Source organism: Marmota flaviventris, chromosome 17 (assembly GCF_047511675.1).
Source record: "Marmota flaviventris isolate mMarFla1 chromosome 17, mMarFla1.hap1, whole genome shotgun sequence".
Taxonomy (NCBI): domain Eukaryota; kingdom Metazoa; phylum Chordata; class Mammalia; order Rodentia; family Sciuridae; genus Marmota; species Marmota flaviventris.
Window position 1 is genome coordinate 25,224,866 of NC_092514.1, and position 25,572 is coordinate 25,250,437.

At 46.9% G+C, this 25,572-nt stretch overlaps 3 protein-coding genes across 4 annotated transcripts; 2 read left to right on the forward strand and 1 right to left on the reverse strand.

The window, feature by feature from the left end:
* The first annotated feature begins 872 nt into the window (after positions 1-872).
* Positions 873-17,665, forward strand: Fxr2 (FMR1 autosomal homolog 2). The gene is made up of 17 exons (XM_027946843.2): positions 873-1,322; positions 7,982-8,034; positions 8,385-8,478; positions 9,024-9,095; positions 9,209-9,357; positions 9,632-9,725; positions 10,497-10,613; positions 14,047-14,217; positions 14,406-14,484; positions 14,839-14,948; positions 15,156-15,242; positions 15,709-15,928; positions 16,112-16,309; positions 16,396-16,596; positions 16,679-16,774; positions 16,921-17,021; positions 17,337-17,665. The coding sequence occupies exons 1-17, from the start codon at positions 1,242-1,244 to the stop codon at positions 17,430-17,432; spliced, it is 2,019 nt and encodes a 672-aa protein (XP_027802644.1). The 5' UTR covers positions 873-1,241; the 3' UTR covers positions 17,433-17,665.
* Positions 17,666-19,474: 1,809 nt separating this feature from the next.
* Sox15 (SRY-box transcription factor 15) lies at positions 19,475-21,146 on the forward strand. Its single transcript, XM_027946920.3, has 2 exons — positions 19,475-20,061; positions 20,700-21,146. The coding sequence occupies exons 1-2, from the start codon at positions 19,517-19,519 to the stop codon at positions 20,854-20,856; spliced, it is 702 nt and encodes a 233-aa protein (XP_027802721.1). The 5' UTR covers positions 19,475-19,516; the 3' UTR covers positions 20,857-21,146.
* A 268-nt stretch (positions 21,147-21,414) lies between these two features.
* Positions 21,415-24,966, reverse strand: Mpdu1 (mannose-P-dolichol utilization defect 1). Of its 2 annotated transcripts, none has more exons than XM_071604077.1 (7): positions 24,546-24,966; positions 23,146-23,211; positions 22,837-22,969; positions 22,454-22,545; positions 22,223-22,341; positions 21,945-22,055; positions 21,415-21,795 (listed from the first exon to the last, which is right to left on the reverse strand). In XM_071604077.1, exons 1-7 carry the CDS (start codon positions 24,646-24,648, stop codon positions 21,670-21,672), a joined length of 750 nt encoding a protein of 249 aa, XP_071460178.1. In that variant the 5' UTR covers positions 24,649-24,966; the 3' UTR covers positions 21,415-21,669. The 2 variants fall into 2 exon arrangements, with proteins under 2 accessions (XP_071460178.1, XP_027802717.2); XM_027946916.3 differs by having other exon boundaries at positions 22,460-22,545; positions 24,546-24,944.
* Between the last annotated feature and the right edge of the window lie 606 nt (positions 24,967-25,572).

Genomic DNA, 25,572 nt, shown 5'->3' on the forward strand with positions numbered 1-25,572 from the left:
CCAGGAGTGCTTAACCACTGAGCCACATCCCCAGCCCTTTGTTGTTGTTGTTTTTCAAGAAGATCTCACTAAATTGCTGAGCCTGGCTTTGAACTTGCGATCCTCCTGCCTCAGCCTCCGGAGGAGTTGGTATTACCAGCGGCGCCCCGCTCAGCTGCATTTGCTTTTCGGTATGGCTTATGAAATTATTCTTTAACTCTTCATTATATTAAAATCTTCTCAAGCCAAGAGCAATGGCTCTTTCTTCCCCCTGTGGTGCTGGGGAGTGAACCCTAGACCTTGAGCATGCTGAACAAGCACTCTAGCACTGAGATACATCCCCAGGTTAAGAATCCTGACTCTTGCAGACAGTTATAGATACTTAAGACAGTCAACACAGCGCGCATCAGGCAAAGCCTAGCGCGTGCGCACCGGGCTCTCGGCCTTTCGGCTCCTCCTTTTTTTTCTTTGGAGCGTGCGCACAAAGAAAGACAAAGGTGGAGAAAGTGACCAAGCAGTCATTCAAGCGCATGCCCATCCCAAACTTGCCCGAGCCCCTGGGGCTCACTATGGTGAAGTGGGTGTGGCCAGCCGGGCGGCGGAACTCCAATCCGAAGGAGTGAACTTGGTTCCTCCCTCCCCATGATTGGTTTGCACTTAGTGTTGTGGGGCGGGGAAAGGAAGAGAGGCGGGCGGTGGAGTGATGGGGAGGCGAATAAAGACAGTGCATCTTGTTCTGCGCAAGCGCAAGGAAGCGACCAGGAGGGGGCGTGAGAGAGTGGAGGAGAATGTGGAAGCCCTGATGCGCTGGCGAGCGCGAGTGGGGTCGCCAGCTTTGACGCCTGCGCTGTGGTCCTCTAGCCCCGCGCGCGGCGGGCGGGTGCCGGGTGCGCCTGCGCAGTAGGCGGCAGCGGCGGAGGCAGGGGGAGGTGGAGGCCGTGGAGCGGCAGCGGCGGGTCCCGGGACTGAGGCAGCAGCGGGGCCGGCGGCGGGCGGAAGCTGAGGTGACGAAGGCAGCGGCGGCGGCGGCCGTTCCCCTCACGGTGGCGGAGACCAAGGCGGCGGCGGCGGACGGGGAGCGGCCCGGCCCCGGCCCCCTGCTCGTTGGCTGTGGCAGGGCCGCCGTGGGGCCGGCCCGGCTCCCGCCCCCCGCGGCTCCCCCTCCGGCTCCTCCTCCGGGGAGACGCCGGGGGCCCGGCCCGACCCGCACTCAGAGCGCTGCTTCTGCTGCCGCCGCCGGAGTCGGAGGCGGTGGCGGCGCCATGGGCGGCCTGTCCTCTGGGGGGGATGTGGAGCCGGGACTGCCGGTCGAGGTGCGCGGCTCCAACGGGGCCTTCTACAAGGTGAGGCAGCGCGCCGACCCTGGACACCCTCTTTGGCCCCCTCCCCGCAGCCGGAACTGGGAAGAGTGGGGCGGGATCAAGCTCCTGTAGCTGACCCTTAGAACCTTCGACCCACGCTCCCACCCGCAGCCCTCCTGGGCAGACCGCTGTGAGTTAGCCCTCTTCCTCTTATTTTTGACCCCTCTATTACACCTGTTTTTACCTCCAGTTCCGAGAAAATGGACATCAGGTCATTATTGTGCTTGGATCGGCGCTCCTTGCCCCCCATGATAAACCTCTTTACCCAGCTTCTAGTTGACTTTCTTGCTTCCTAGTGAAAGACATACCTTAGCCCTTAATCACATCTTCCCTTCAGTCTAAGCACATGGAGAATTTTCTTTCTTCTCCCACATGAACCCCTTGGGAAGGTCCACTGTCCCATATTGGATCCTTTAATCTTCCTCGGGGAGTCTTCTGTCTACTGGCTGTGGAACATTCACCCCACTTTCATCTTATATCCCCGTTCCCAGCCGAAGGAGAAACGGTCAAAATCCATTTATGACATTTGGCATCTTTGGTCCCAGGTTATATCAGTCGAGTTGCCTCCCAGCCAACCATAAAGTGGATTCTTTTTACAAGTCTGTCATCCATCACACCTTTATTCCAAGCCCAGCTGATCTGCCATTCTACTCAGGGATGGATTGTATTTGGTATTTCACTTTGACCTCAGTTACATTTGGATCATTCATATAGTTTTTCATCTTGAGAGCATAATAAGCTTCTTATTCATGATCTCTTAAAAGGACTCTCACCAGGATTCCTTAGGTTTATCTCAAGGATTCCCACTTCTGGAAGTCCTTTGGTCAATTCTCCCAGTTTTTGATCTGTCAATATTTTCTGGAAGGAGACAGGGACTATCTTTTTCAAAAGAACCTTGGTTATTTCAGTTTTTCTCTTGCCCAGGATTTTTTGTTTTTTTAAATCCTTTTACTACCATCATTTTCTAGGTCACTTGCCCCCCCCCCCCCAAACACACACCCATTTAGATTTAAGTCAGAGAAAGACCCTGACCTTTTCTTTTTCCTCTCTGTCTGGGAGTGGGACCTAGGGCCTTGTGCATGCTAGTCAAGCACTTTACCATGGAGCTACATCCCAACCCTTTAATTTTTGAGACAGCTTCTCTCCAAGTTGTTCAGGCTGACTGTGAACTTGAGATTCTCCTGCATCAGCCTCTCCAGTAGCTGGGATTATAGGTGTGTGCCACCACTCCTGGCAGAGAGAAAACTTCTTGCCTCTCAGGAATTTTTTCTTTGTGTGACTGATGGAATTCTGAACTTTTTTTTTTTTTTTTTTTTTTTTTTTGGATTTTATGCCTAGAATTGTCCCAGACTTTCTGATTCCTGTTTCATTTTTTTTCATTTCACTCTGGGAGGCCAGAGAAAAGATACTGCTCATAATGTCAGGTATGAGGAGGAGGGCCCCCTTTCCTTCAGTTCCCTCAGGTCATTTTCTCTCAATAGATCTTTCTACCTTCTCATGCCCTTGGAAGAATTTCTCTGACTCTGTGAAATCATGGAAGGCTTAGCTGAAAGGGTTTGTATGTGCCCCTCACTGCAGTTGACAAGTTCATTTTTGTCTTTTTTTTTTTTTTTTAAAGCTCACTTTAAATTCCTACCATTTTTATCTTTCCTTGCCAGATTTCTTTTTTTCTTTTTTTTGTGCTGGGGATTGAACCCAGGGCCTTGTGTATGGAAGGCAAGCACTCTACTGACTGAGCTATATCCCTAGCCCCCAGATTTCTTTATATGCAAGTCTTTGCCTTTTTATCCTAAAATTCTCTATTCCTGTGTAATCCCCAGGAATCACCCTTATTTTGTTTCTAGCTGAAGGACACTCTCAGCTGATCTCTTTTCTCATTTTCTGCATACTTTCCTAACTCTTGGGACTTTTTCTTCTATTCTGCCTACCTCCATAATATTTCTGTTTTCCAAAGTCTCTTAATTCCTTCTGGTTCTAATAGAACACATTTATCTCATATTCTGTCCCCCCAACTTGTTTACCTTTGTTGAAATAACCTTCCTCATAAAATATTAGCCCTTTTTCCCATAGTGTCTTGTCCTTCATTTGGATCCTTCTCACCCTCAAATTCTCGCTTTCAAGAAGAGCAGTTCTCAAATTGAGTCTAAGATGAAGATGTGATTTTTTTTTTTATTTTTATTTTTTTTTTTGTTCTAGAGGCATAGGAACCTTGCCCAGCTAGGCAAGATTGGTATCTAGTTCAGGCTGGCAAGGGACACATTTCCTGTTCCATATAGGAGTATCCTACAGAAAGTATCTCTGAATCTTTCCTTTTTCTCCTGTGGACTATGGGAATGATAGACTTGAGTGAAGAAGGGACAGAATAGGGTTTAGTTGGAGTTGAGCCTAAAGCTAGATAATGTAGGTTTTGTGTTCTGACTACCTTAGCATTTTCTGCTCCATGATTGAGTTAAAAACAAATCTCTAAATTCAGACTAATCCTTTTTCAACTCTCAGTGCCATATAGATACTTATCCATTCTGACCTTGCTACTGATTTAATATTCATGACTCAGCAAACCTTGGTGTGGTCAAGCAGTGTTTACATTGCTTCTAGAACTATAAATTTTGTGGAGGTCCTTTTTCCTCTTTGAGAATTGAGTCCTATTTTAATTTTCTTCCAGGAGAGATGGCAGATCTGAGATCTAAGCTATTTTGTAACTATCCCACCAATCCTTCCTTTTCTGTCAGAATGTAATTTTTTTTTTTCTTTTAAGTGTACACTTCAAAATGAACTCTCTATTCACCTCCTAGGACACAGTTATCCTACTTTCTAGACCTTGCCTAGATATTCTAATTCTATTCATTCTTTTTTTTTTCTTTTTCTCCTTGGCAGTGCTTGGGATTGAACCCGTAACTCATCCATGCTAGACAAGCATGCTACCACTGAAGTATACTCGCAGCCCTCATTTCCTCTTTTTTTTTTTTTTTAATTGGCACTAGGAATTGAACCCAGGTGTGCTTTTTCACTGAGCTACATTTCCAGCTCTTTTTATTTTTTTGAGACAGTCTCACTAAGTTGCTTAGGGCCATGTGAAGTTGCTTAGGCTGGCTTTGAACTTGGCGATCCTCCTGCCTCAGCCTCTCAAGTTGCTGGGATTATAGGTATTTGCCAGTGTACCCAGCCCTCATTCCTTTCTTAATGAATGGGGCATCATCAAATTCGAACTCCTCTTGCTTTTCTCCTAGAAGTCCTTTTTTTTGATAGGTCAGGACTAGAATATAGGGTGAAGGTAGGGACTGATTTCGTATCTTTTGATTTGAGAAACAAATACCTAGAAACCTAGAACATTTTTTCTCTGCCTACCTGGTGCTAGACCCCAGAAGATAAAAACCAGTGTATAGTACGGCCACTGAATCAAGTCATCCTCTGGATCTGGATGGTTTTCTAACAGATTTTGCTCTTGCCCTTATTTGCTTATTTTCCCAGTGAGCATAGAGTGAGCAGGACTTGGAGCTCATTTTCTCCCACTGGTATCCTCAAAGGAAAACAAAAACAAAAACCATTATCAAGGCTAATGGGTAGAATTAAAGAGCAGAGATAGGATTGGAATGTGTAATTGGGAAAAGACCTACTTTTGGAGGATATTTGAAGGAAAAAAGACCTTGAAAGTATAAGGGTGAGTGACATTTATTTTGAACTGCTCAATGATGTGAGGGCTGACCCCATTCTGAGTTTTAGCATTTTGCCTTGGAAATTGTGGTGAAAAAAATATATATAATACTGTTAACCCTGTGAGCCAACCCCAACATGGTAGAGGAGAATTGGATTAAAGCTAATGGCATAGTGCAAATCTCTTCATAAAAGATGCAGGCAGGTGATTCTCCTGTGTCTCCTTTCCATTTCCTTCTGTCTCATCCCTAAAATGTTTTGGAATAGGTTACTTTTATCTTGATAACCTATTATGAAGACTTGGAGGTAGGCATCTTGAGTAAAGAATCTGACAAGAGTCAGGTTGACATATTTCTAGAAATTTAGACAAACCCTAATAAAGAGGATAAGAGAGCTGGGTGCAGTGGCATACACCTGTAATCCCAGTGACTCAGGATGTAACTCAGGTAAAGAGCCCCTGGGTTAATCCCTAGTACCAAAAAAAATGACTGGAGATGTAGCTCAGTGGTGAAGGGCCTCTGGGTTTAATTCCCAGTATAAAAATAAAGGGGGTGGGGGTGTGGGAAGAATTATCTCAGAGGTAAAGCACATGCTTAACATGTGCAATGCCCTGGGTTCAATTCTCAGCACCACAAAGACAAAATGAAAAGGGGTAGGAATAAGATATTAGTGGTTGTGGGAAGAAGGCACTTAGGAAGTAACTAAGGAAAGTATTCAGAAGGGAAAAATAACCCAGGAAGATAGTAAGGAGTTAGAGTCCCTCAGAAGACTTGGGTAGAGAGTGGTAGGAGTGACCCAGCAGCTTGGGAGGCTGAGACAGGAGGATCTCCAGTTAAGAGCCAGCTTCAGCAACAGCAAGGTGCTAATCAACTCAAGTGAAATCCTGTTTCTAAATGAAATACAAAATAGGCTGGGGATGTGGCTCAGTGGTCAAGTGCCCTTGAGATCAATCCCAGTACAAAAAAATATATATATATAGTGGTAGGAGTGAATATTGTTTCTGAATGAAGAGGATTTATAAGCATTTCTTGAGAAGAGATCATCAGAGAAAGATAAAAATTTGGTTTAGAAAGAGACCCAGAAGTAGTAATAACTACATGCCTTGCATAGTAGTAAGGCTTTAAGAAAGAACTGGGCTCCATAATAAGTTCCTGTCCCTAAAAAAAAGAAAGGTGGCTTGTATCAAGAATGAAATTTAAGCTGAGTATGGTAGTGCTACTCCTGTAGTTTCGGCAATTTGGGAGGCTGAGGCAGGAGGATTGCAAGTTTGAGGGTAGCCTCCACAATTTAGCAAGGTCCTATTGCAAAAAAGGGCTGGGGATGTACCTCAATAATAGAGCACACTGGGTTTAACCTTCAGTACTGCTATAAATAAAGGGTTGGGAATGTGACTGTGGTAGTGTGCTTACCTAGCGTGTGTGAGGCCATGGGTTCAATCCCCCAGTACCTCCCAACAAAAAATTCACCAACTGAGTGGTTTCATACCATTCTATATTACTTTTTTTGACAAAAATGAAAAAGACAGTTTATAGGGAAGGTAGTCTTTTCAACAAATGGTTCTGGAACAACTGGATACCTATAGGTAAAAACTAAAGTTTGATCAATTCTCATTTCAGTACAAAATTTAGCTCAAAACAGATTATAGTTCTAAATATAAAACAAAAAACTATACAGATTCCAGAGAAGACATAGAAAACCTGTGTGGTCTTGGATTAAGCAGATTTCTAGAATGAAACCAAAAGTATAGTCAATAAAAGAATAAACTCAAATTGAATTTTGTCAAAATTAGAAATCCCTAATTTTGAATGTGTGAAAAAATAGGGAAGGCAGAAAAATTAGGTTTGGGGTTAAACAGGTAGTTTAGGATTTAGGAGGTTGAACATATCCTCTTCAGTGAGGACCGAAAGAGATGGACCAACTATCTGATAATCCGTTTTTCTTTTTCTTTTTTTTTTTTTAACTTTAAATATATTTTTGTTTTAGATGAGCACAATACCTTTATTTATTTTTATGTGGTACTGAGGATTGAACCCAGTGCCTCGTAACTGTGAGGCAAGCGCTCTACCTCTGAGCCACAACCCCAGCCCCAATCCCTTTTTCTTTTATTATTGACCTCAAGATGGGGTCTTCTAGTGCTGGGGATGTGGCTCAAGCGGTAGCGCGCTCGCCTGGCATGCGTGCGGCCCGGGTTCGATCCTCAGCACCACATACAAAAAAAGATGTTGTGTCCGCCGAAAACTAAAAAATAAATATTAAAATTCTCTCTCTCCCTCTCTCTCACTCTCTCTTAAAAAAAAAAAAAAAACTATTAAAAAAAAAATGGGGTCTTCTATAGATTTTATTTTCAAATTCAGCGATCATTCTGTCATTAAAAAGTCATGTCTTTTAAATCCTAATTTTTTCTTCTGTAAAATTATATTCCTTACTTTGAACTACTCCAGTGTTCTTTTTATACTCCAAGTACCCTGGGCATCAAGAACACCAAGTGTGCTGAGGTCTCTTGCTGTAGGGAGAGCTGGACCCTTCTCTCAGCAGATCCTGATGTCCTCTAGGTGTTCCAGGATAGCCTTATACTGTCTCATGGGATATTCTTAGCCTTGCTGTTGTTGGTATTTTAATTGAACTCTGGCAGGCTGTTCAGCACAACAGGAGGAAGACACAGATAGGGAGGCCCCTGTCAGAGCCAGAGTAGACCACCAGTTTGCAGACTGTTCTGTTGCAGGTGGTACTTCCTCTTCTACTTAGTTTGCATCCTGTTTTATATCTGTATTTTGCCACATATATCTCTTTCCATGCCAATATCATTTTTTTCTCTAACTTACCATTCTCTTTCTAGTACAGCCTTTCTGACCCTGTCTTTAGACTGCTTGTGGCCCCGCCTAAAACTTTAGTTTAAGGGTTTCGAGTGTCCCTGTTCCCCTGATGGCTAAAGTGGTGGTGAAATGTCATTTTATGTTTTGTACATTAAAAAAAAAAAAAATTCTTTCCAGGGCTTTGTGAAGGATGTCCATGAAGACTCCGTCACCATCTTCTTTGAAAACAAGTAAGACCTTGGGAATAGAGAACCCAGCATACTAGGTCCTAGAAGAAGAGTGGAGAAGAGGGGGCGGCTGAGTCTTATGAGGCATATAATAGGTAGGGAAGAGCCAAAGATTTTTGTGGGTAACATATGGATCCCAGGAGAGGAAAGGGCTGAATATTTGGTGACACTGGGGACATTTGCTAGATATTAGCAAGAAGTGGAAGATGGCATCACTACGAAGCAAGGCCTGGAGTTTAGCTTCAATTAACTAGGGAAGGTGGAAGTCACCCAGCTGAGGCAGTAACCCCTTCCTAAAGAAATGGGTGACCACATCAGTCTGAATAGCTTTCATAACACTATTTCTCTTACAGTTGGCAGAGTGAAAGACAGATTCCTTTTGGGGATGTTCGGCTACCACCTCCGGCTGACTATAATAAGGAGATCACAGAAGGGGATGAAGTGGAGGTAAGGGCAGGGAAGAAAAGAAGAACATCACTTTTATTCTCACGATCCTAGGCTCTTCTCTGGTTATTTGGTGCTCTTTTCTCCAGCTCAGCTACCACATCCAGCCATATAGCCTTTGGGGAAGTGATCAGACAAAATCAGGGAGCTCCCCAGGTTCAGGGGATTAACTTTTCTTCCATTTGTGATAATAGCATCTAAAATCCGCTGCTGTTAGATGTGGTAGTATGTGGTAGTATGCTGTTAGGTGTGGTAGTGTAGCCTGTAGTCCTAGCAACTTGGGAAACTGATGGAAGAGTATTGCTTGAGGATTGCTTAGTCTAGGAGTTCAGGGCCAGAATTGGCAGCATAATCAAGACCCCATCTCTAAAAATTATTAGTAATAATAATAAATAAAAAGTCTAGTGCTCTCTGATTTTTAGTTAGTAATCTCTTCCTCTGATTTACTTTATCCTTGGTTTAGGATGCATCCCAAGTATATTAATGCTTATTCCATTCTAGATGTTTGGGATGATCTTCAATGTCTCTTTGGTTTCCAACTCCTTCAGGTTTATTCTCGAGCCAATGAACAGGAACCTTGTGGCTGGTGGCTGGCCCGTGTGCGGATGATGAAGGGAGATGTGAGTGGTTGTAAAGTTTGGAGAACTTTTTGAACGAATGTTTTATTCATTCATGGATAGGTAGCAGATAGATGTTCAGGCCATCTGCAACTTCTTTCTTTCCATCTTACCAGTTTTATGTCATTGAATATGCTGCCTGTGATGCCACCTACAATGAGATTGTCACCCTGGAGCGACTTCGGCCAGTTAATCCCAATCCCCTTGCAACCAAAGGCAGCTTCTTCAAGGTTACCATGGCTGTGCCTGAAGATCTGAGAGAGGCGTGAGTATCAGGGAGGTCAGGAATGGAAGACCTTCTTTGCAGCCCTAATGTCTGTCCTTATTTCTCCCAGGCCCATTCCCATTATTCAGTCTTATCTATTGTTTCCCTGGCCCTCTATAGTTCATTTGGTTCATGTTATTTCCTTGGCCCTGTATAGTTCATGTCCCTTTCATTTCCCATCCCTGTTTTTTAACTGTGGTCTCTTCTCTCTCTGCTTTTTGTCCCCTGAACCTTTTATTGTACTCTATTCTGAATACTTTACTCTTTCTTGCAGCTGCTCCAATGAAAATGTCCATAAAGAATTCAAGAAAGCACTGGGAGCTAATTGCATCTTTCTCAACATCACAAATAGTGAACTCTTTATTCTGGTGAGTTTATTCTGCATGAATTTCATGTAAACCCTTTTAACAATTTTCTCTTTTTCCTTTTTAGCCTCTTTGGAGAAAGGGAGAAGCCAAATTGTGCTTATATTTATTTGTTAGAAAAATTTATTGCTCCTAACCCTACAGGCACCAAGGCACCAATAGCCTTAGTTTTCCTTGTGTATAACCCTACTTCCCCCTGCCTCCCACCCCTTGTGTGCTGGGGATCCAACCCAGGGCCTTCTATATATTGGGCAAAAACTCTACCATTGAGCTAGAACTAGAGCTGGGGACTCTTTCTTGGATATTTGGATTTTCAAAAATAAGACTGTGTAGTCAGGTATGGTGGCACATATCTGTAATTCCAGCAGCTTGGAAGGCTGAGATAGCAGGATTGCAAGTTTGAGGGCAGCCTGGGCAACTTAGTGAAACCCTGTTTCAGAGTAAATAAAAAGGTTGGGGATATAGCTCAGTGATAAAGCACCCCTGGGTTTACTCCCCAGTACCAAAGGAAAAAAAAGAGAGAGAGAGAGAAAAAAAGAAAGAAAAAGAGACTGTATATCTTTTATTATATACTTGCTCCATGCTTTTTGTCTACAACTAACCCCCTTAGGTACCCAGATAGTTGGCTCTTGTGAGACTAACGTTAGTTTTCCTCTTGCCTACATTTATTTCTTCTGACCTTTTCCAGGGACTCAGGCATTCTGATTTCTAGCTACTGGCATTTTCCCAGTGTATATGCACAGCTTTAATGACTTCACATTGGTTTCTTCCCAGTCAACCACAGAAGCCCCTGTGAAGCGGGCATCTCTGCTGGGTGATATGCATTTCCGAAGCCTGCGCACCAAACTGCTACTTATGTCCCGAAATGAAGAAGCTACCAAGCACCTAGAGGTAAAGTTCTGATCCCCTAATGTTTTTTCCCCTTCCTTTCCTGCCCCATTATTGTCTCATGCTCTTGTGTTTATGGAACAAAAAGGCTAAAACTGTTCCTGACTGTTAAACCTGGATCAGCTATTTTATCTCATACTCCTTCAGATGTTGGAGCTCCATCATGTTGTGGTACAGTTATTTTCAAATGTTCTTTTAAGGTAGGATGTCCAATGATGAAGTGAAATTTTACTTGAAGTACAGTCAGATAAACACTGTCTAATAAAAGTGCAAAGAGGGTACTGGGCTCAGTGACACATGCCTATAATTCCAGCAATCTGAGAGGCTTAGGTAGGAGGATTGCAAGTACAAGGCCATCCTGGTCAACTTAATGAGACCCTGTCTCAAAATATAAAATACATAAAGGGCTGGAGATGTAACTCAGTGGTAAAGTGTTAAAGTGTCCCTGAGTTGAATCCCTAGTACCACCAAAAAAAAAAAAAAAAAAAAAAAGAATCAAAGAAAGAAAGGAGAAAGAAGGGGCTGGGATTGTGGCTCGCCTAGCATGGGCGGGACCCAGGTTTGATCCTCAGCACTACATAAAAATAAAGGCATTGTGTTGTGTCCATCTACACCTAAAAAAATAAATATTAAAAAAAAAAAGAAAAGAAAGGAGGAAGAAATCCTGATTCTTACCTCTAGCAGTGCCCCCAGATTGCCTCTAACCCAAACTGCTTTGTGGGATATCTGTGAGAACCACTTGGACACTGGGAACACTGCTAGACTTGGAATCCTGTCTTGCTTTGTCAAATAAAGCGTTCTTTGGAAAACCATTTGATTTCAACAAGCTTTCTCTTTTTCATCTATGACAGTGAAATAGTTAGAAAAGAATATTTATACAAATTTATTTGGTTGGGGTGTTTTGTGGCACTGGGATCCACAAGTGCTCTGGAGATACATATCCAGGCCCTCTATAGATTCTGTTTGTTTGTTTGTTTATTTATTGGTACCAGGGATTGAACTCAGGGACACTTGACCACTGAGCCACATCCTGATCCCTATTTTATTTTATTTAGAGACAGGGTCTCACTGAGTTGCTTACTCCCTCCCTTTTGCTGAGGCTGACTTTGAACTTGAGATCCTCCTGTTTCAGTCTCCTAAGCCACTGGGATTACATGTGTGCGCCACCACTCCCCGCCTCTCTATAGATTTTTAAGTTCTGAAATCCTGTAATCATCAGGTTCCCTTTTCCTAGGTATTATACCATTCTAAATGGTAGAGCGTGTGTGTGTATGTGTGTACACGTGTACATGTACATCTGTTTTCATTTTTCAAGTGAACTGATCCTTTGGGGGCTTTTCTGTGAACCTGTGCAAATTTTGGATTATGACAATCTTTCACTTTCCAGGAATGTTTCTGAGGGCACTGCCAGTTTAAAATTCACCATTATTGTCAGATGATACAAACTTTCTGCTCTGGTTTCCAGTGTGCAGGTTCCTGGTCATGAAAAGGTAGACTGTTCAGCTCTTCAGGACTTGGCTACATTGATCTGTGTAGTAACTTAAATAAGCTAAGTTAGGCATAGGTCCACAGTGAAAAATAGGGACATGGGGCTGGGGTTGTGGCTCAGCAATAGAGCTCTTGCCTAGCATGCATGAGGCACTGGGTTCGATCCTCAGCACCACATAATAAAATAAAGATTATTGTGTACACCTACAACTAAAACAAATATTTTTTTAAAAAAAAGGAAAAAGAAAAATAGGGACATGTCCTTCTTTTTAAGATATCTTGCCTTTTGTTTGTTGTTATTTCATTTTAAAATTATTTAAAATTCTAACTGTACCCAGCTACTCAGGAGGCTGAGGCAGGAGGCTAGCTTGAGTGTAGGAGTTGGTGGCCAGCCTCGTCGACATAGCAAGAAACTATTTTTAAAAAAAATACATATATACACGGATATTAACTATGACATATAAGAACTAATACAACAAATGCCTTTTTTCCTTAAAGCAGATTATTTTTGGTGCTGGGGATCAAACTTGGGACCCCAAGCATGCTAATCATGTGCTACCACTGAGCTACACCCCCAACGCAGTTTAAGAAATAAAATCCTGGGGCTGGGGATGTGGCTCAAGCTGTAGCGCGCTTGCCTGCCATGCGTGCGGCCAGGGTTCGATCCTCAGCACCACATACAAACAAAGATGTTGTGTCCGCCGAAAACTAAAAAATAAATATTAAAAAATTAAAAAAAAAAAAAAAAAAAAAAAAAAGAAATAAAATCCTGGGGCTGGGGATGTGGCTCAAGCGGTAGCGTGCTCGCCTGGCATGCATGCGTCCCGGGTTCGATCCTCAGCACCACATACAAAGATGTTGTGTCCGCTGAGAACTAAAAAATAAATATTAAAAAATTCTCTCTCTCTCTCTCTCAAAAAAAAAAAAAAAAAAAAATCTCCCTCTCTCACACTCTCTCTTAAAAAAAAAAAAAAGAAATAAAATCCTTCTCTATCTTCTCTAGAAGATACTAATAAGTCATGGATCTTCTCCTCTTCCTCCAAAACTTAGTAAAATTTTGAACACCCCACTAAGTGTCTTTTCCCAGTTCTCTCTTGTGCCTAGTGTGCTCCTTGCAATAATTCCACCCTGTCCATCTTAGAAGTAAGAAATGGTGTATTGTGATCTTTCAGTGGCCCGGTCAGTTGTTTTCACTACTAGGTGCATTCTACCTTGACTCAACTTTTCCAGAAAACTTTTGAACCTTTCTTATCTTCTTGACCCTGAACCCAGGGATCCCTCTAAAGGCTAGTTGAGAAATAAAGTAGAACTGTGGTATTCCATAGGCTCATTTTCTGCTTTTCTTAACCCCTTTTTATTCAACTTGTTGAGTTTTGGGAAGAATGGTTATTTGTTTGGTGGTTAAGGTAAGAATTTCTTACACTTGTCAGTACCTTGGGAAAAGAACTTTCACATCAACCTTGTCTGATGCTCTTGTTAGTCTTGAGAATGAAGTAGGGTCAGTTGCAATCACTTAGCAGGTGACAGAGGCACAATGTGTGTTTTGTTCAGGATCACACAACCCTATTGATAGTGTTAAAGCCAAATCCAGAACTTTGATGACTCCAGCCCATACTCTGCCCTTATTACACCATCCTCCTCCTCCCTACCCCATTGGTATTTAAAAGTTTCTGCATTTTGTACAAAGGTCTTAGTGGAGAGCAGACTCCAGGGTGGTTCTGACTTTCTTATTTAAGTTACGCAGGCACATTAGACAGGTATTCTGAGATTCTACCACCATGATTTTTTTTATTTGGTTCTTACTAAGTTGTTTAGGGCTTCTAAGTTGCTGAGGCTGGCTTTGAACTCAAGATCATCCTATCTCAGCATCCTGAGCTGCTGGGATTATAGGCGTGCACCACTGCACCTGGCTCACCACCATGATTCTTACAATGTCTTTTCTTCTCAGACAAGCAAGCAGTTGGCAGCAGCGTTCCAGGAGGAATTTACCGTGCGAGAGGACCTGATGGGTCTGGCAATTGGGACTCATGGTGCCAATATCCAGCAGGCCCGAAAAGTACCTGGGGTGACGGCCATTGAGTTGGGTGAAGAGACTTGCACTTTTCGCATCTATGGGGAGGTTAGCAAAAGATCTCTACCTTCAGGATCTTAGGTTATAGAGGGAAGGGAGGCTAACAAACAAACCTGAGTTATGGTGCACTTTTTCCTTGCTTTTGGTGGTAGCCAGTTTCCCCAGAATCATTGGAGATCATTGTTGGAGATCCAGGTCCTTGGTTTTAGTAACATATCTCTACTTTTCTTCCATAGACTCCTGAGGCATGCCGACAGGCCCGAAGCTACCTGGAGTTTTCTGAGGACTCTGTGCAAGTGCCCAGGAACCTGGTTGGTGAGTTTGGGTATATGTGTAGAAGAGAATAGAATAGAAAGCCACCAGCTTTCTATGCGGGTGTTGCTGAGTTGCAGAGTACTTGCCTAACATGTATGAGGCCCTGGGTTCAATCACAGTGTGGTGGTGGGGAGAAAGTTGAGTGCAGTGACACCTACTTGGGAAGATGAGGTGGGATGATCACTTGAGCCAAGAAGTTTGAAACCAGCCAGGTTATTAATAGAGTGATTCCCAGTCTCAAGGGGGAAAAAAAAAGCATTAGGGGCCCAGATATGGGATTCTCATAAGTGTTTATTTCCTTTAAAAGGAAAAAAGAAAACAGAAAAAGGCCTAATTCCTCCTTTACCCTTTCAGGCAAAGTGATTGGAAAGAATGGGAAAGTGATCCAGGAGATTGTGGATAAATCTGGTGTGGTGAGGGTTCGTGTGGAAGGTGATAATGACAAGAAGAACCCCAGAGAGGAGGTATGTGCAACTAGGCCTAGAGATTGGCTTCCAGAAGTAGGAGGGATTATTTTCTGAGGGCTTGTTATTTGCAGAGGGTGGAACACAAATTTTTGTTTACCCCTAGTAGAATTTGATCTCATTGGGTGGGCTCCCCTGGGAGACCAGGTGGGGTTAATATTGTCTGCTCTCCTTTCTGATCCATCTTTCCTTCTCTCTGCTCTCCAGGGAATGGTTCCCTTCATATTTGTTGGCACCCGAGAGAATATTAGCAATGCCCAGGCGCTGCTGGAGTATCACCTCTCCTACCTGCAGGTAGCCATGCTGAAAGCCCAGGAAAGGAGCAGACTGCGTACAGCAAGGGGCAGGGAAGGAGTTCTGAAGGATAAGCTTCAGAATTGGGGTTCCCCATCTGTCATTTTTCATTCTTAGTACTGGGGATTTAACCTAGGACTGTTCTACCACTGAGATACATACCAGCCTTTTATAAATTTTTCATTCTGAGACAGGGTCTCACTAGGTTGCCCAGCTGGCCTTGAACTTGGTGATCCTCCTGCATGTGTCACTGTCTACAAAGACCCAGTTTGTCTTTGTAGAACAAGAACCATTGGTGGAAATTTTGACTGTGGGGTTAGATTCCCAAATTTTTCTTATTCAGCCAGCATCTTCTTTCTCTTTGCATTCCTGAGAGCTTAGCTATGTAGGAGAAGCATGAAAAAAGGGAATTGTCCACTGATCTTTTTCCTTCTTCCATTTCATCTTCCATCTTCTTTCCAATCAGGAGGTGGAGCAGCTTCGCTTGGAGAGGTTGCAAATTGATGAACAGCTTCGCCAGATTGGGTTGGGCTTTCGCCCTCCTGGGAGTGGACGGGGTGGCAGCAGTGATAAGGCTGGCTATACCACTGACGAGAGTTCCTCCTCCTCTCTGCATACAACAAGAACCTATGGTGGCAGCTATGGGGGCCGGGGCAGAGGCCGCAGGACCGGGGGTCCTGCCTATGGTAAGGCACATGTGGATCCAGTGGGGAGAGGCAGTGGGCTGGGTGGAAACTTGGAGACTCAAAGTCAAGAGATGATTGGCTGGGGGGCTTGTGAGGGAGAGGAAGAACTCTTCCAATTTTCAGGCTGTGATGGATCTTGGGGTGGGATGAATGGCCCTGAATAGATGTCACTGTGTTCTTCAGGCGCCAGCTCAGATCCTTCCACAGCTTCTGAAACTGAATCAGAGAAAAGAGAGGAGCCCAGCCGAGCTGGGCCTGGTGACCGGGATCCCCCAACCCGGGGGGAAGAAAGCCGGAGGCGGCCGATTGGGGGCCGGGGTAGGGGACCCCCACCTGCTCCCCGGCCCACCTCAAGATACAACTCTTCATCTATTAGCTCAGGTACCACAGGGTTGGTGTCATGAATGTGGGCCAAAAGGAAAGACAAATTTCACCTGACTCCTCATCCCTTTCCTTTCTCTGACCAGTGCTGAAAGATCCAGATAGTAATCCTTACAGCCTACTGGACACATCAGAACCAGAGCCCCCGGTTGATTCAGAGCCTGGGGAACCACCCCCAGCAAGTGCCAGGCGTCGCCGCTCCCGTCGCCGCCGCACTGATGAAGACAGGACTGTCATGGATGGAGGCTTGGAGTCTGATGGGCCCAACATGACAGAGAATGGCCTGGGTGAGGGGCCTGAGAAGTCAGAGATGGGGTGGAATGAGGGATGGGAGAATGGTTGTATGATTTGTTCTCCTGTACCCCACAGAAGAAGAATCAAGACCCCAACGTCGTAATCGCAGCCGTCGCCGCCGCAACCGTGGTAACCGGACTGATGGGTCTATTAGTGGAGACCGCCAGCCAGGTCAGCAGGCACTGCAGGCCAGTAGCCCTTCTAGAGCCTAGAATGGGCACATCCTGCCCTGTGTGAAGATTAGGGTTGGGTTTAGTGGGAATCCTGGGGTTGAATACCCAAGTTCCTTCTGAAACTTGATCTTCTGCCTTTCCCAGTGACTGTGGCTGACTATATCTCACGAGCAGAATCCCAGAGCCGCCAGCGGCCACCATTGGAACGCGCTAAACCCTCAGAGGATTCTCTTTCAGGACAGAAGGTAGGCAAGCCAGATGCAGCTTACCCCCACTCTTTTTTATTCTAGAGCGGGGGACACACAAAATTTCCCCCCCAAAAAATCTCTTAATGAATTTCTGAGGTGTCTGTGTCTGATGGAGTTTAGGCTGCATTGAGAATAGTGCAGAGTTGGAACAGAACAGAGAGAAAAGTATGGCTTGCGATGAGTGAAAAGAGTGAAGATGGGGAACCAGCCCCTGGTGTGTGGAGGGCTTAGTGGGAGGGGATGCCTATACCTGGACTTCTACTAACCATCTGCTTTCCTTTCTGTTCATTTTCTTCCCTACTTCCCCCTCAGGGTGACTCTGTCAGCAAGCTTCCTAAGGGCCCCTCAGAGAATGGGGAGCTCTCTGCCCCCCTGGAGTTGGGTAGTTTGGTGAATGGGGTTTCATAAAACCTCCAGCCTGCATCCCTCCCTTCTCCATCTCGCTTGCTGCCCACCACCATGGCCCTCACTGGCCCAACTGACCTGCGCTGGAGCTGCTCTTATCTAGGGGGGAGGGGGGTGGCACAGCAGCTTGGGTCCCCCCCAACCTCCAGGAGCTAGTGGAGGGGTGTGTAACAGGGTCATACCCCCTCCCTCTTGTCCACCCTACCCCCAGGGTGAGGGGAGCCTCCCCTTCCTCATCAGACTGGATGTGCCTTTATCCTCTAATGCCCCAACCTCTGAACACCCCCATTCTCCGCCTGTTGGTGGGGGTGCTCCTTGACCCACCCAGATTTGACATTTCAGGGGGCTCCCCTGCTATCCCTCCTCCCATCCTGTACCCCCATTTCTGGGGCCTCATCACTGTGGAAGACGGGGATAGTAAGGGTATCTGTGGGTGGGAGGCATGGGGAAGGTTTTGGAGTAGAACCAGGGGTATGTATGAAGGGGGGGTGACAAGGTCCCCCAGAGGGAGGGGGGACCAACCTTGTCTGGTGGATGAGAAGGCGTATTTATTTTTCACTGTACAGTATTTAAAAAGAGAATAAAAAAAAAAAAATCCAAACGGCTCTGTCTCCTATGTGTTCCTTGTCCAGAGTTTGGGTTCATTTGATTCTCTAGTACAGACCTGCCTTGGTCCCTGGCTCTTATTCTCTAATCCTTTACAGTTGGTTTCTCATTCCAATTTCTAGCATTCCTAAATTCCCCAGCCCCAAGGTACCCTCCTGGTCCAAGGGGGTGGCTCAGGGTGCTGCTCCCTCCCCCCCCCCCCCCCATAGCTGGTAGAGGGAGTTGGGCCACTCCTGTGTCCTGAGTCACTGTGTGGGCTAGGCAGGGCTGCTGTGCTCAGAGCTGGAGCTGTTCCTGTTCCTGCTAGAAGCTGAGAGCCAGGATAGGCTGCTTAATCCGATTACCTGAGGCCCAGGGCGTGGGCTGGGCGCTAGGCAGAGTGGGGAGCCTCTGGAACTCAGGGGTGCAACCCTCCTTGCTAGCTGGTCTTTTGCACTGGCTCCAGCGGGCATACCTCTCAGCTCCTGGGAGCTATCCCGGGTTTCCTTCCCACCCCCAACTGGTTTTGAGGATAAAACTTGCTGTAATTCAGTAGCAGTGAAGAAATCTGGGGGCTGGAAATGGGAGGGCTTGAGTTTTCTCACCTGGAGAAAAGGGTTGAATCATCACCCAAGCACCTGCTGGAATGACTCAGGAAACAAAAATGGCCTACCTCCCTTTGACTGCCTGACTTTCTTGCCCCAGGGGCAGGTCAGGGTTTGAGGAGAAATAGGCATCAGAAAAGGGATTTGGGTGGGGAGTGGGACTTCCCAAGTTTCTCTAAGCATAACTCTGACCCTGAGGGTTTCTGATGCCCAGAGCGCTTGACCCCATTGTGGAAATGAATTGACTTCAAATTGTCAGTGCTTAAAAAGGGAGGGGAGGTGATTTGTAGAACTGGGGCTGGAAGGCCTGACATCTAGGCCTTGGGTGGGGAGTGGGGTGTGGTGCCCAGAGGGTAGGTATTGGAGCTGGGAAGAAAAGGACACCTGGGTTTGCCTAATGGAGGGGGATGTTGGTACGGCCTCTGGGAGGGATTGGGGAGGAGTCAGCTTTAAAAGCTGTTCCTGAACCTGGCCTGGGAGACTTACGGCTGAGTGCAGGTGGGATAGGTCTGCAGCATCTCGGCCTCCTGTGTCTGGTAGCTGACAACTACAGAGCAAAGGTTTACTACCTCCACCCTAATACCGGACCTTCATTGCAGAGGGTAAGGGAAAAAGAACTGGAAGGTGGGGGACTTGGAAGCAAAAAGGAAAGTAGAGCAATTCTCCAGTATAAGGGTGCCAAAACCAGTGGATTGTGTGCTTGACTCCCGAAAGTGTGCCAACTTGGGAGCAAAAGCTCCATTTCCAGGGCTTCGGAGTCGGGAGTAATATCTATCTCGTTAAAGGACTGGAGATTCTTCATCACGACTTACGATAGAGAAGACACTTCCATTTAAGGGTCTTACCTTTATTTTGAGAGGGCATTCAAGACACCCTCTCAAGGTTTCCCCTGAACCCATGGCACTGCCCTGCTCTTCACAGGCCCAGGCCTGGAGCCTAGAGCCTCCCGCATGCAAGACCTCTACCATCTCTGCTACCTCCTCGTCCTCGGGACCTCAGGAGCGAGAGGGTGCCAAGAGTCCTTTGGTGTCCGCGAGTCTTCCCTTGGAGAAGGTGAAGCGGCCCATGAATGCGTTCATGGTGTGGAGCTCCGCTCAGCGCCGCCAGATGGCGCAGCAAAACCCCAAGATGCACAACTCTGAGATTTCCAAGCGCCTGGGTGCACAGTGGAAGCTGCTGGGTGAGGACGAGAAGCGGCCCTTCGTGGAGGAGGCCAAGCGGCTGCGCGCCAGACACCTGCGTGACTACCCCGACTATAAGTACCGGCCTCGGCGGAAGACCAAAAGTTCTAGCACTGGCAATGCCCACTTCAGCCCTGGAGGCAGTGGCCTGGCCTGTGGGGTCCCACTCTGGGGGCCGGGTTACACAGCCACCCAAGGGAGCAGAGGCTTTGGGTACCAGCCCCCCAACTACTCAACAGCCTACCTGACTGGCAACTACAGGTAAGTGCTTGGGAAGTGGGTTGAAGAGCCTTGCAACCCCCTCTTAGGACCTGGGTCGGGGCAAATGCCAGAGGGCTCTACTGGAGGAGGCGGTTATCCCAGCAAAGGCCACTCCCCTTAGAAGGCTGTGTGTCTTCTGTGAGTAAAGTGTGGGTGGGAGCGTCCTGGTGGCTGGGGTTTTTGCTGGGGACCTTATCCATCTCACCTTGGAGGTGGTGGTGGCTTTGCAGGGGCAAATGACAGACCTTTGGATGTGATGGTGTTATCATTATCAGAATGCCCCATTTCCCCCTGCTTCTGGCCGGTATGTGACCCGGCTTCCTCTCCCAGCCCCCAGGGCAAGGAGAGGCCAAACCTAACCTGCCGCTTCCTGGCCTGCTGCCCCAAAAAAGGAAAACAGCCACACAGCACGCAAACCGGCTTGTGAGCATGTCCCAACAGGGCTGCACTGCTCTATAAGCCATCCTAGGTTCTGGTTCCATGCCTGCTGAACCCAGAGTGGCTGAATGGGTGGCAAGCTCTACCTCTGTCTGCTCACAACTGGTCAGACTAGTCCCCACATAAGAGTTAGGGACACTGCCCAGACCCTCCAATCAGGGAAGCAAACTCTAATCCCTGCCCCCCATTTCTCTTTACAGCTCTCCCCATTGTAGACCGGAGACCCCCTCGCCGAGTTCTCTCCCACAGAGTGACCCTAGGCTCCAAGGGGAGCTGCTACCTCCCTATAGTCCCTACCTACCCCCAGGTTCTCCCACTCCATACAATCCTGGTGCCATGCCCCTGACCCACCTGTAACTCGCATGGACACACACCTCCCATAAGGGCTGCATTCTCCTTTCCTCCAATCCAGAACAATCCCCTACCCACAGGCTGCAAACCTTTTCCTGGGTTGGACTACAGTTCAGAGATTTGCAGTTGTCCCAGAAAGCAGAAGCAAAACCACATTTAACACAGTTTTGTATGATTAAACAACTTCTCTGTCTTTATTGTTCCATTTGTACTCCTCTCACTATAGTAGGAACCAGTGCCATCTCCACTCCCTTCCGCCTGGACCTGCCAGAGCAGGAACCTCCTCACCCCACCCTGGGGCCCTGCCTGAGTCATTCTGTCCCCCTTCCCCCACCCCAGCACTGGGGTCTAAGAGGTAGTCCAAGCCAGGCTAGGGGAGGGAAAAGGCCCAGCCACAAGCCCCCAGTTCCCTTCATCCCACTGTTCAGGTTCTGTCCTCTAGGGCCAGAAGGGAAGAGGGTTGGTGGGAGGGCAGGGTGAGACATTGCCCCATAAGGAAACAGCTAGAAACTGTTGCTAAAGAAACAATCTCAGCCAATTAAAAAAATGACTGAATAGCACATGTACAAGATTTGGAATGGTACTTTAATATCAAAATGTCAGCATGAGAGACTACCACTGTCCTCTTTTTTCTAAAGATCTGGTTCCCACTACCTGTTTTCACCGAAAACAGACTCTGGCTCAGGAAGTTGCAACTGCAAAGGAATGGAAAATGATTAAAAGTCACATCAACAGACTAGCTCACATGGGGAGAACCCTGAGGTTGGGTGGATGGATGGAAACACAAAATGACTCCCAACTCAAACAGCTGGCTCAACCCTATTCCTCCTTTTTCTTCTTGTGGGGAGGTTTTGCGTTCCAGTACAAGAGGACCTGGGCAGCAATGAGGCCATTGCAGAGGGAGGAGATCACAAAGATTCCAGCCATGAGAAGGTCTCCGGTTTCCTGGTTGTAAAGGACAGAGAAGGCCACCCTTCAGCATAAATCAAGAAAGGTTCCCCTAAGGACAAAAGCCTCAGGGGGCAACATAAGTCTCCAGTGGAGAAGGGTAGATGAGGTTAGAGTGCCCTCTGGAGGGCAGAAAGTGCACTTACCTGAATGGAAGTGAATATTCGGGCCAGGGAACCCCCAAACAGTAGAAAGACTGTGATGGCCGAGAGCTGGCCTGTGTGCCCATTGTGGTAGTTGGTGGCTGCCTGGAGCAGCTAAGGGAGGTAGTCAAGACTGTTGGTTCTGTCACCTGAACTATTTCCCATGTTCTTGTCACTAATTTCTCCATTCCCCTCAGTGTGACACCCCCACTTTTCTACTCTGCCCTTAACCCGCCCCCCCCTCCCCCGCCGCCTGCCAAGGCCTTATTCCCAGTACCCACCTTTCCCACCACCACAGCAGGTACATTGGAAGCCTGGAGCAGGGTAATCACTACCAAGGGTGTGAGTGGTGACAGCAGGACCAGCAGGACCAGTGCATAACAGGCTAGGAAAGCTACTCCTGGGGGTGGAGAAAACAAGGAGTCATCATCGACCTCTGTACATCCTTCAGTTTCCCCAGGCTTATAATTAGTAGGGTTCCCAAGAGTTGCAGCCTATTCCTGGCAAATTACCAGCACCTTTCACAGTCTGTCCTCTGTAGTGCATGATCAGGAAGCAGATGGTGATCGTCTGGAGCATCAGGAACAGGGCTTCACCCCAAGAGCTGCAGAGTCAAGAGTTGGGAGGAAGAAAGGAGGGCCTAGAAAGAGGCAGGGAAGACCTCCATGGCCCATCCATCTAGGGACACAATTTTCTGATTACTTTGTCCTCTACAATCCCATCTCATTTGGAATCCTGGGCATTCTTGTGATGCTCACTTTTCTCTCATCACCTCCGTGGGTGATAACTAGATTTTTGGAAGGGCTTCAGCCTTTCTACCCCTTTGCCTTCCTCATCTTAACTCCCACTAGAGCTGTGGGCAATTACCCTTGGGGATGAATGGTGGACCCCTCACCTGAAGGGGAAGTTGTTGGTGATGCTGTAGACCATGGTCCCAGTCAGTGCCACTAGCTCCAGCATTACTGACTGGAGACTCAGCCCTTCTGCACTCTTGGCTCTCAGGATTTTAAATACCTGGGGCAGCTTTACTGAGGAAAGGATGAGAAGGGCAGAGTTGAGAAGCCTCCACCCCTTGGTAGCATGATACAACAGCTACAGAATGGACTGGGAAGCACAGTTAACCCCACTTCCAGTTAGGGGACCCATGCAGTTTATGACCTTTCAGCACCTCCACCCCAACCTTGACAGCAGTTATGATACATACCAAGAAGTGACCCAGCCACAATGGCCAGCCCAAGGCCTTTGCTGAGAAGAATTTTGAGACAGGGAACTGAGAAAAAAAAAAAAAAAGATGCAGAGAAGTCCTCTGGAACTCAAGTCCCAGGAGTGCTCCAGTGGGCTGTCTCCTTCCCCACCCCTCACCTTCACATGTCCACAAAAATAAGTTTGATCTGGAGATGAGGCAAACAAAAAAGGCAAAGGAATGGAAAATGCTCCAAACCATTTCCTATTTGTACTAGGGACTTTCCAAAACAGCTTTCTACCATAACACCTTCCCTCCCACCAGTTTTTCATTCTCTTTCTACAAATTAACAGCTAAACTCCTCAGCTTGATTTCCAAGGATCTCCACTGCTTCTCTCTCCAAAGGCAGGTCTCTATACATACCCATTCTTCAAGATCTTTATTTTATGTGGTGCTGAGGATCAAACCCAGTGCCTCATACATGCTAGGAACCTCAGCCCTCTATACCCATTCTTTTTTTTTTTTTAGTGTAGTTGGACACAATACCTTTATTTTTATGTGGGGCTGAGGATAGAACCCAGGGCCTCCCATGTGCTAGGTGAGCGCTCTCTCCTGAGCAACAACTCCGGCCCCATACACCCACTTATTCTCGAACCCTGATTATTCCTGACCACCCTTCCTGGGCCTAATTTTATGCTCTAACTATACACAACTTCTCTAGCACTGAAGTCTTCCCCCAGGAGCTTGGTCCAGCGGGATTCATTCTTTTGGTGCGGGATTGAACCCAGGGGCCCTTAGCTACTGAGTCACATCCCACACCCCTTTTAAAATATTTAGAGTCAGGGTCCCGCTGAGTTGCTTAGGGTCTCGCTAAGTAGCTGAGGCTGGCTTGGAAATCTCGACTCAGCCTCCCCAGTCGCTGGGATTACAATCTCACTGATCCTGAGTGCACTTAGCACAATGTCCTGCAAGCACTAGGGAGGTTCCATGAACTGACAGGAGCAGATTTAGAAAGCTTCCCAGAAGGGAAGGCTGAAAGGAGAGTAACTGGGGTGCCAGGAGCCTTTGGGTGCTGAAGACCTGATTCATCATAAGCTTTGAATTAACCCTGCCAACGACCTAATAAAGTCTTAAGTTATTTGGCCACATTTTTATTTTGTTTTGTAAAATGTAAGTCTTCTCATCCTTCCTTGTCGCTAAAGCACAAGCTTCATAAAGTACTTCTTATGGAGATTCTCCCGATTGCCCAAATATGCGCCTTCCCTCCACAGAATCCCAGACACTTCCGCCCCTTTCAGAAGCGCCTTCCGCCCAACTCGCAGTGGCAGGAGCTACCGCCGTCACTTAGTCGCCAGTCAGGTCCCACCTACAGGTTGAGGTCGCTCGAGCAAGACTTTCACTGGAAGCCGAATAAAACTCACCATGAAGCAAGTCCCATTGGACGAAAAGCTGATCGTAGCACTCCTCGGGTAAAAAAATCGGCACCAGCACTCGCTTGAGTGGCCCGTCTGCCTCTGCCGCCATGTTGGAAAACCAGCTTCCGCCAGTCTCCGTAGCCCGCCATTATACAGTGCGCATGCGTGCTCAGGCACTCCGCCTCTCTATCCCTCGACGAAGCTGCACCGCCCCCTATTCCCGGCTCTTTCTCACGGCTTCAGCTTCAGCCGCGTAAAATAGGGCTAGTTCAGAGACCACGTTTCGGAGTGTTTTAAAGCGTGCGGGAGCTATACGCCTGCGCAGTTAGACCTTCCGTGTCTTTGTTTACGCTTCCAATTTGGAAGCAAGATTTATCACTGCCCACCCCCCGCCGCCGCAGACGCCATCTTGTCTTCTCCCTGCCAACTTTATATTGCTCAAAGTTAACAGGAAAGGAATGATTCTCCAAAATGGCGTTGGGCGGGGCGCTATACCTTTATATTCCCCTTTCTCTTTAGATCTCCACAGGCAATGGCGCCGGCAAGAGCAGGCCAGTCGGAGCCCCATGTTTCTCCGTCTTGTGGGCCGGGTCCCAGGGACCGCTGGGTCCGGTACAATAAAGAGGAAGGAGCATGGGGGCGAGGGGCGGGGGAAGAGCCTAGTTGGGAGAGGGCAACCCCTGAGCCACCATGCGAGGCTCTGAGGTGGCAGCCTTCAGGAAACCTAGCAAGGGACCTCCTTTGGGGATGGTCCGAGGGTGCACTATGTGCTGGGCAAGGATTTCAGCAAGAATGATTGGATCCAGCATCTGTCTGGGAAAGCGTATATTGGGACTACCCTTGCAGGGGCCCTGCTCTCTGCTACCCAGCACCCGGACGCTGGTTGATGCAGTTCTTTGCTTACCTACTCCTGGACACAATGACAGGGAATTTTTGCTTACGAGCCACTTGTACTACTTTGGAAGTGAAATTACATTCACTTACGCGTAGCTTTGGCTATCTGCTGTACCTGTAATTGTACATGAGGACCAGG

What these genes read in the sequence shown, in the direction of transcription:
- Fxr2 (XM_027946843.2), top strand. Translation starts at nt 1,242, where the DNA reads ATGGGCGGCCTGTCCTCTGGGGGGGATGTGGAGCCGGGACTGCCGGTC. An exon ending in CAGAAGGGGATGAAGTGGAG is followed by an intron (nt 8,479 to 9,023) that starts GTAAGGGCAGGG and finishes CAACTCCTTCAG; the next exon opens with GTTTATTCTCGAGCCAATGA. An exon ending in TAGTGGAGACCGCCAGCCAG is followed by an intron (nt 16,775 to 16,920) that starts GTCAGCAGGCAC and finishes TGCCTTTCCCAG; the next exon opens with TGACTGTGGCTGACTATATC.
- Sox15 (XM_027946920.3), top strand. Translation starts at nt 19,517, where the DNA reads ATGGCACTGCCCTGCTCTTCACAGGCCCAGGCCTGGAGCCTAGAGCCT. An exon ending in TACCTGACTGGCAACTACAG is followed by an intron (nt 20,062 to 20,699) that starts GTAAGTGCTTGG and finishes TTCTCTTTACAG; the next exon opens with CTCTCCCCATTGTAGACCGG.
- Mpdu1 (XM_071604077.1), bottom strand. Translation starts at nt 24,648, where the DNA reads ATGGCGGCAGAGGCAGACGGGCCACTCAAGCGAGTGCTGGTGCCGATT. An exon ending in TGTGGCTGGGTCACTTCTTG is followed by an intron (nt 22,970 to 23,145) that starts GTATGTATCATA and finishes TCCTTTCCTCAG; the next exon opens with TAAAGCTGCCCCAGGTATTT. An exon ending in CTGCTGTGGTGGTGGGAAAG is followed by an intron (nt 22,056 to 22,222) that starts GTGGGTACTGGG and finishes TACCTCCCTTAG; the next exon opens with CTGCTCCAGGCAGCCACCAA.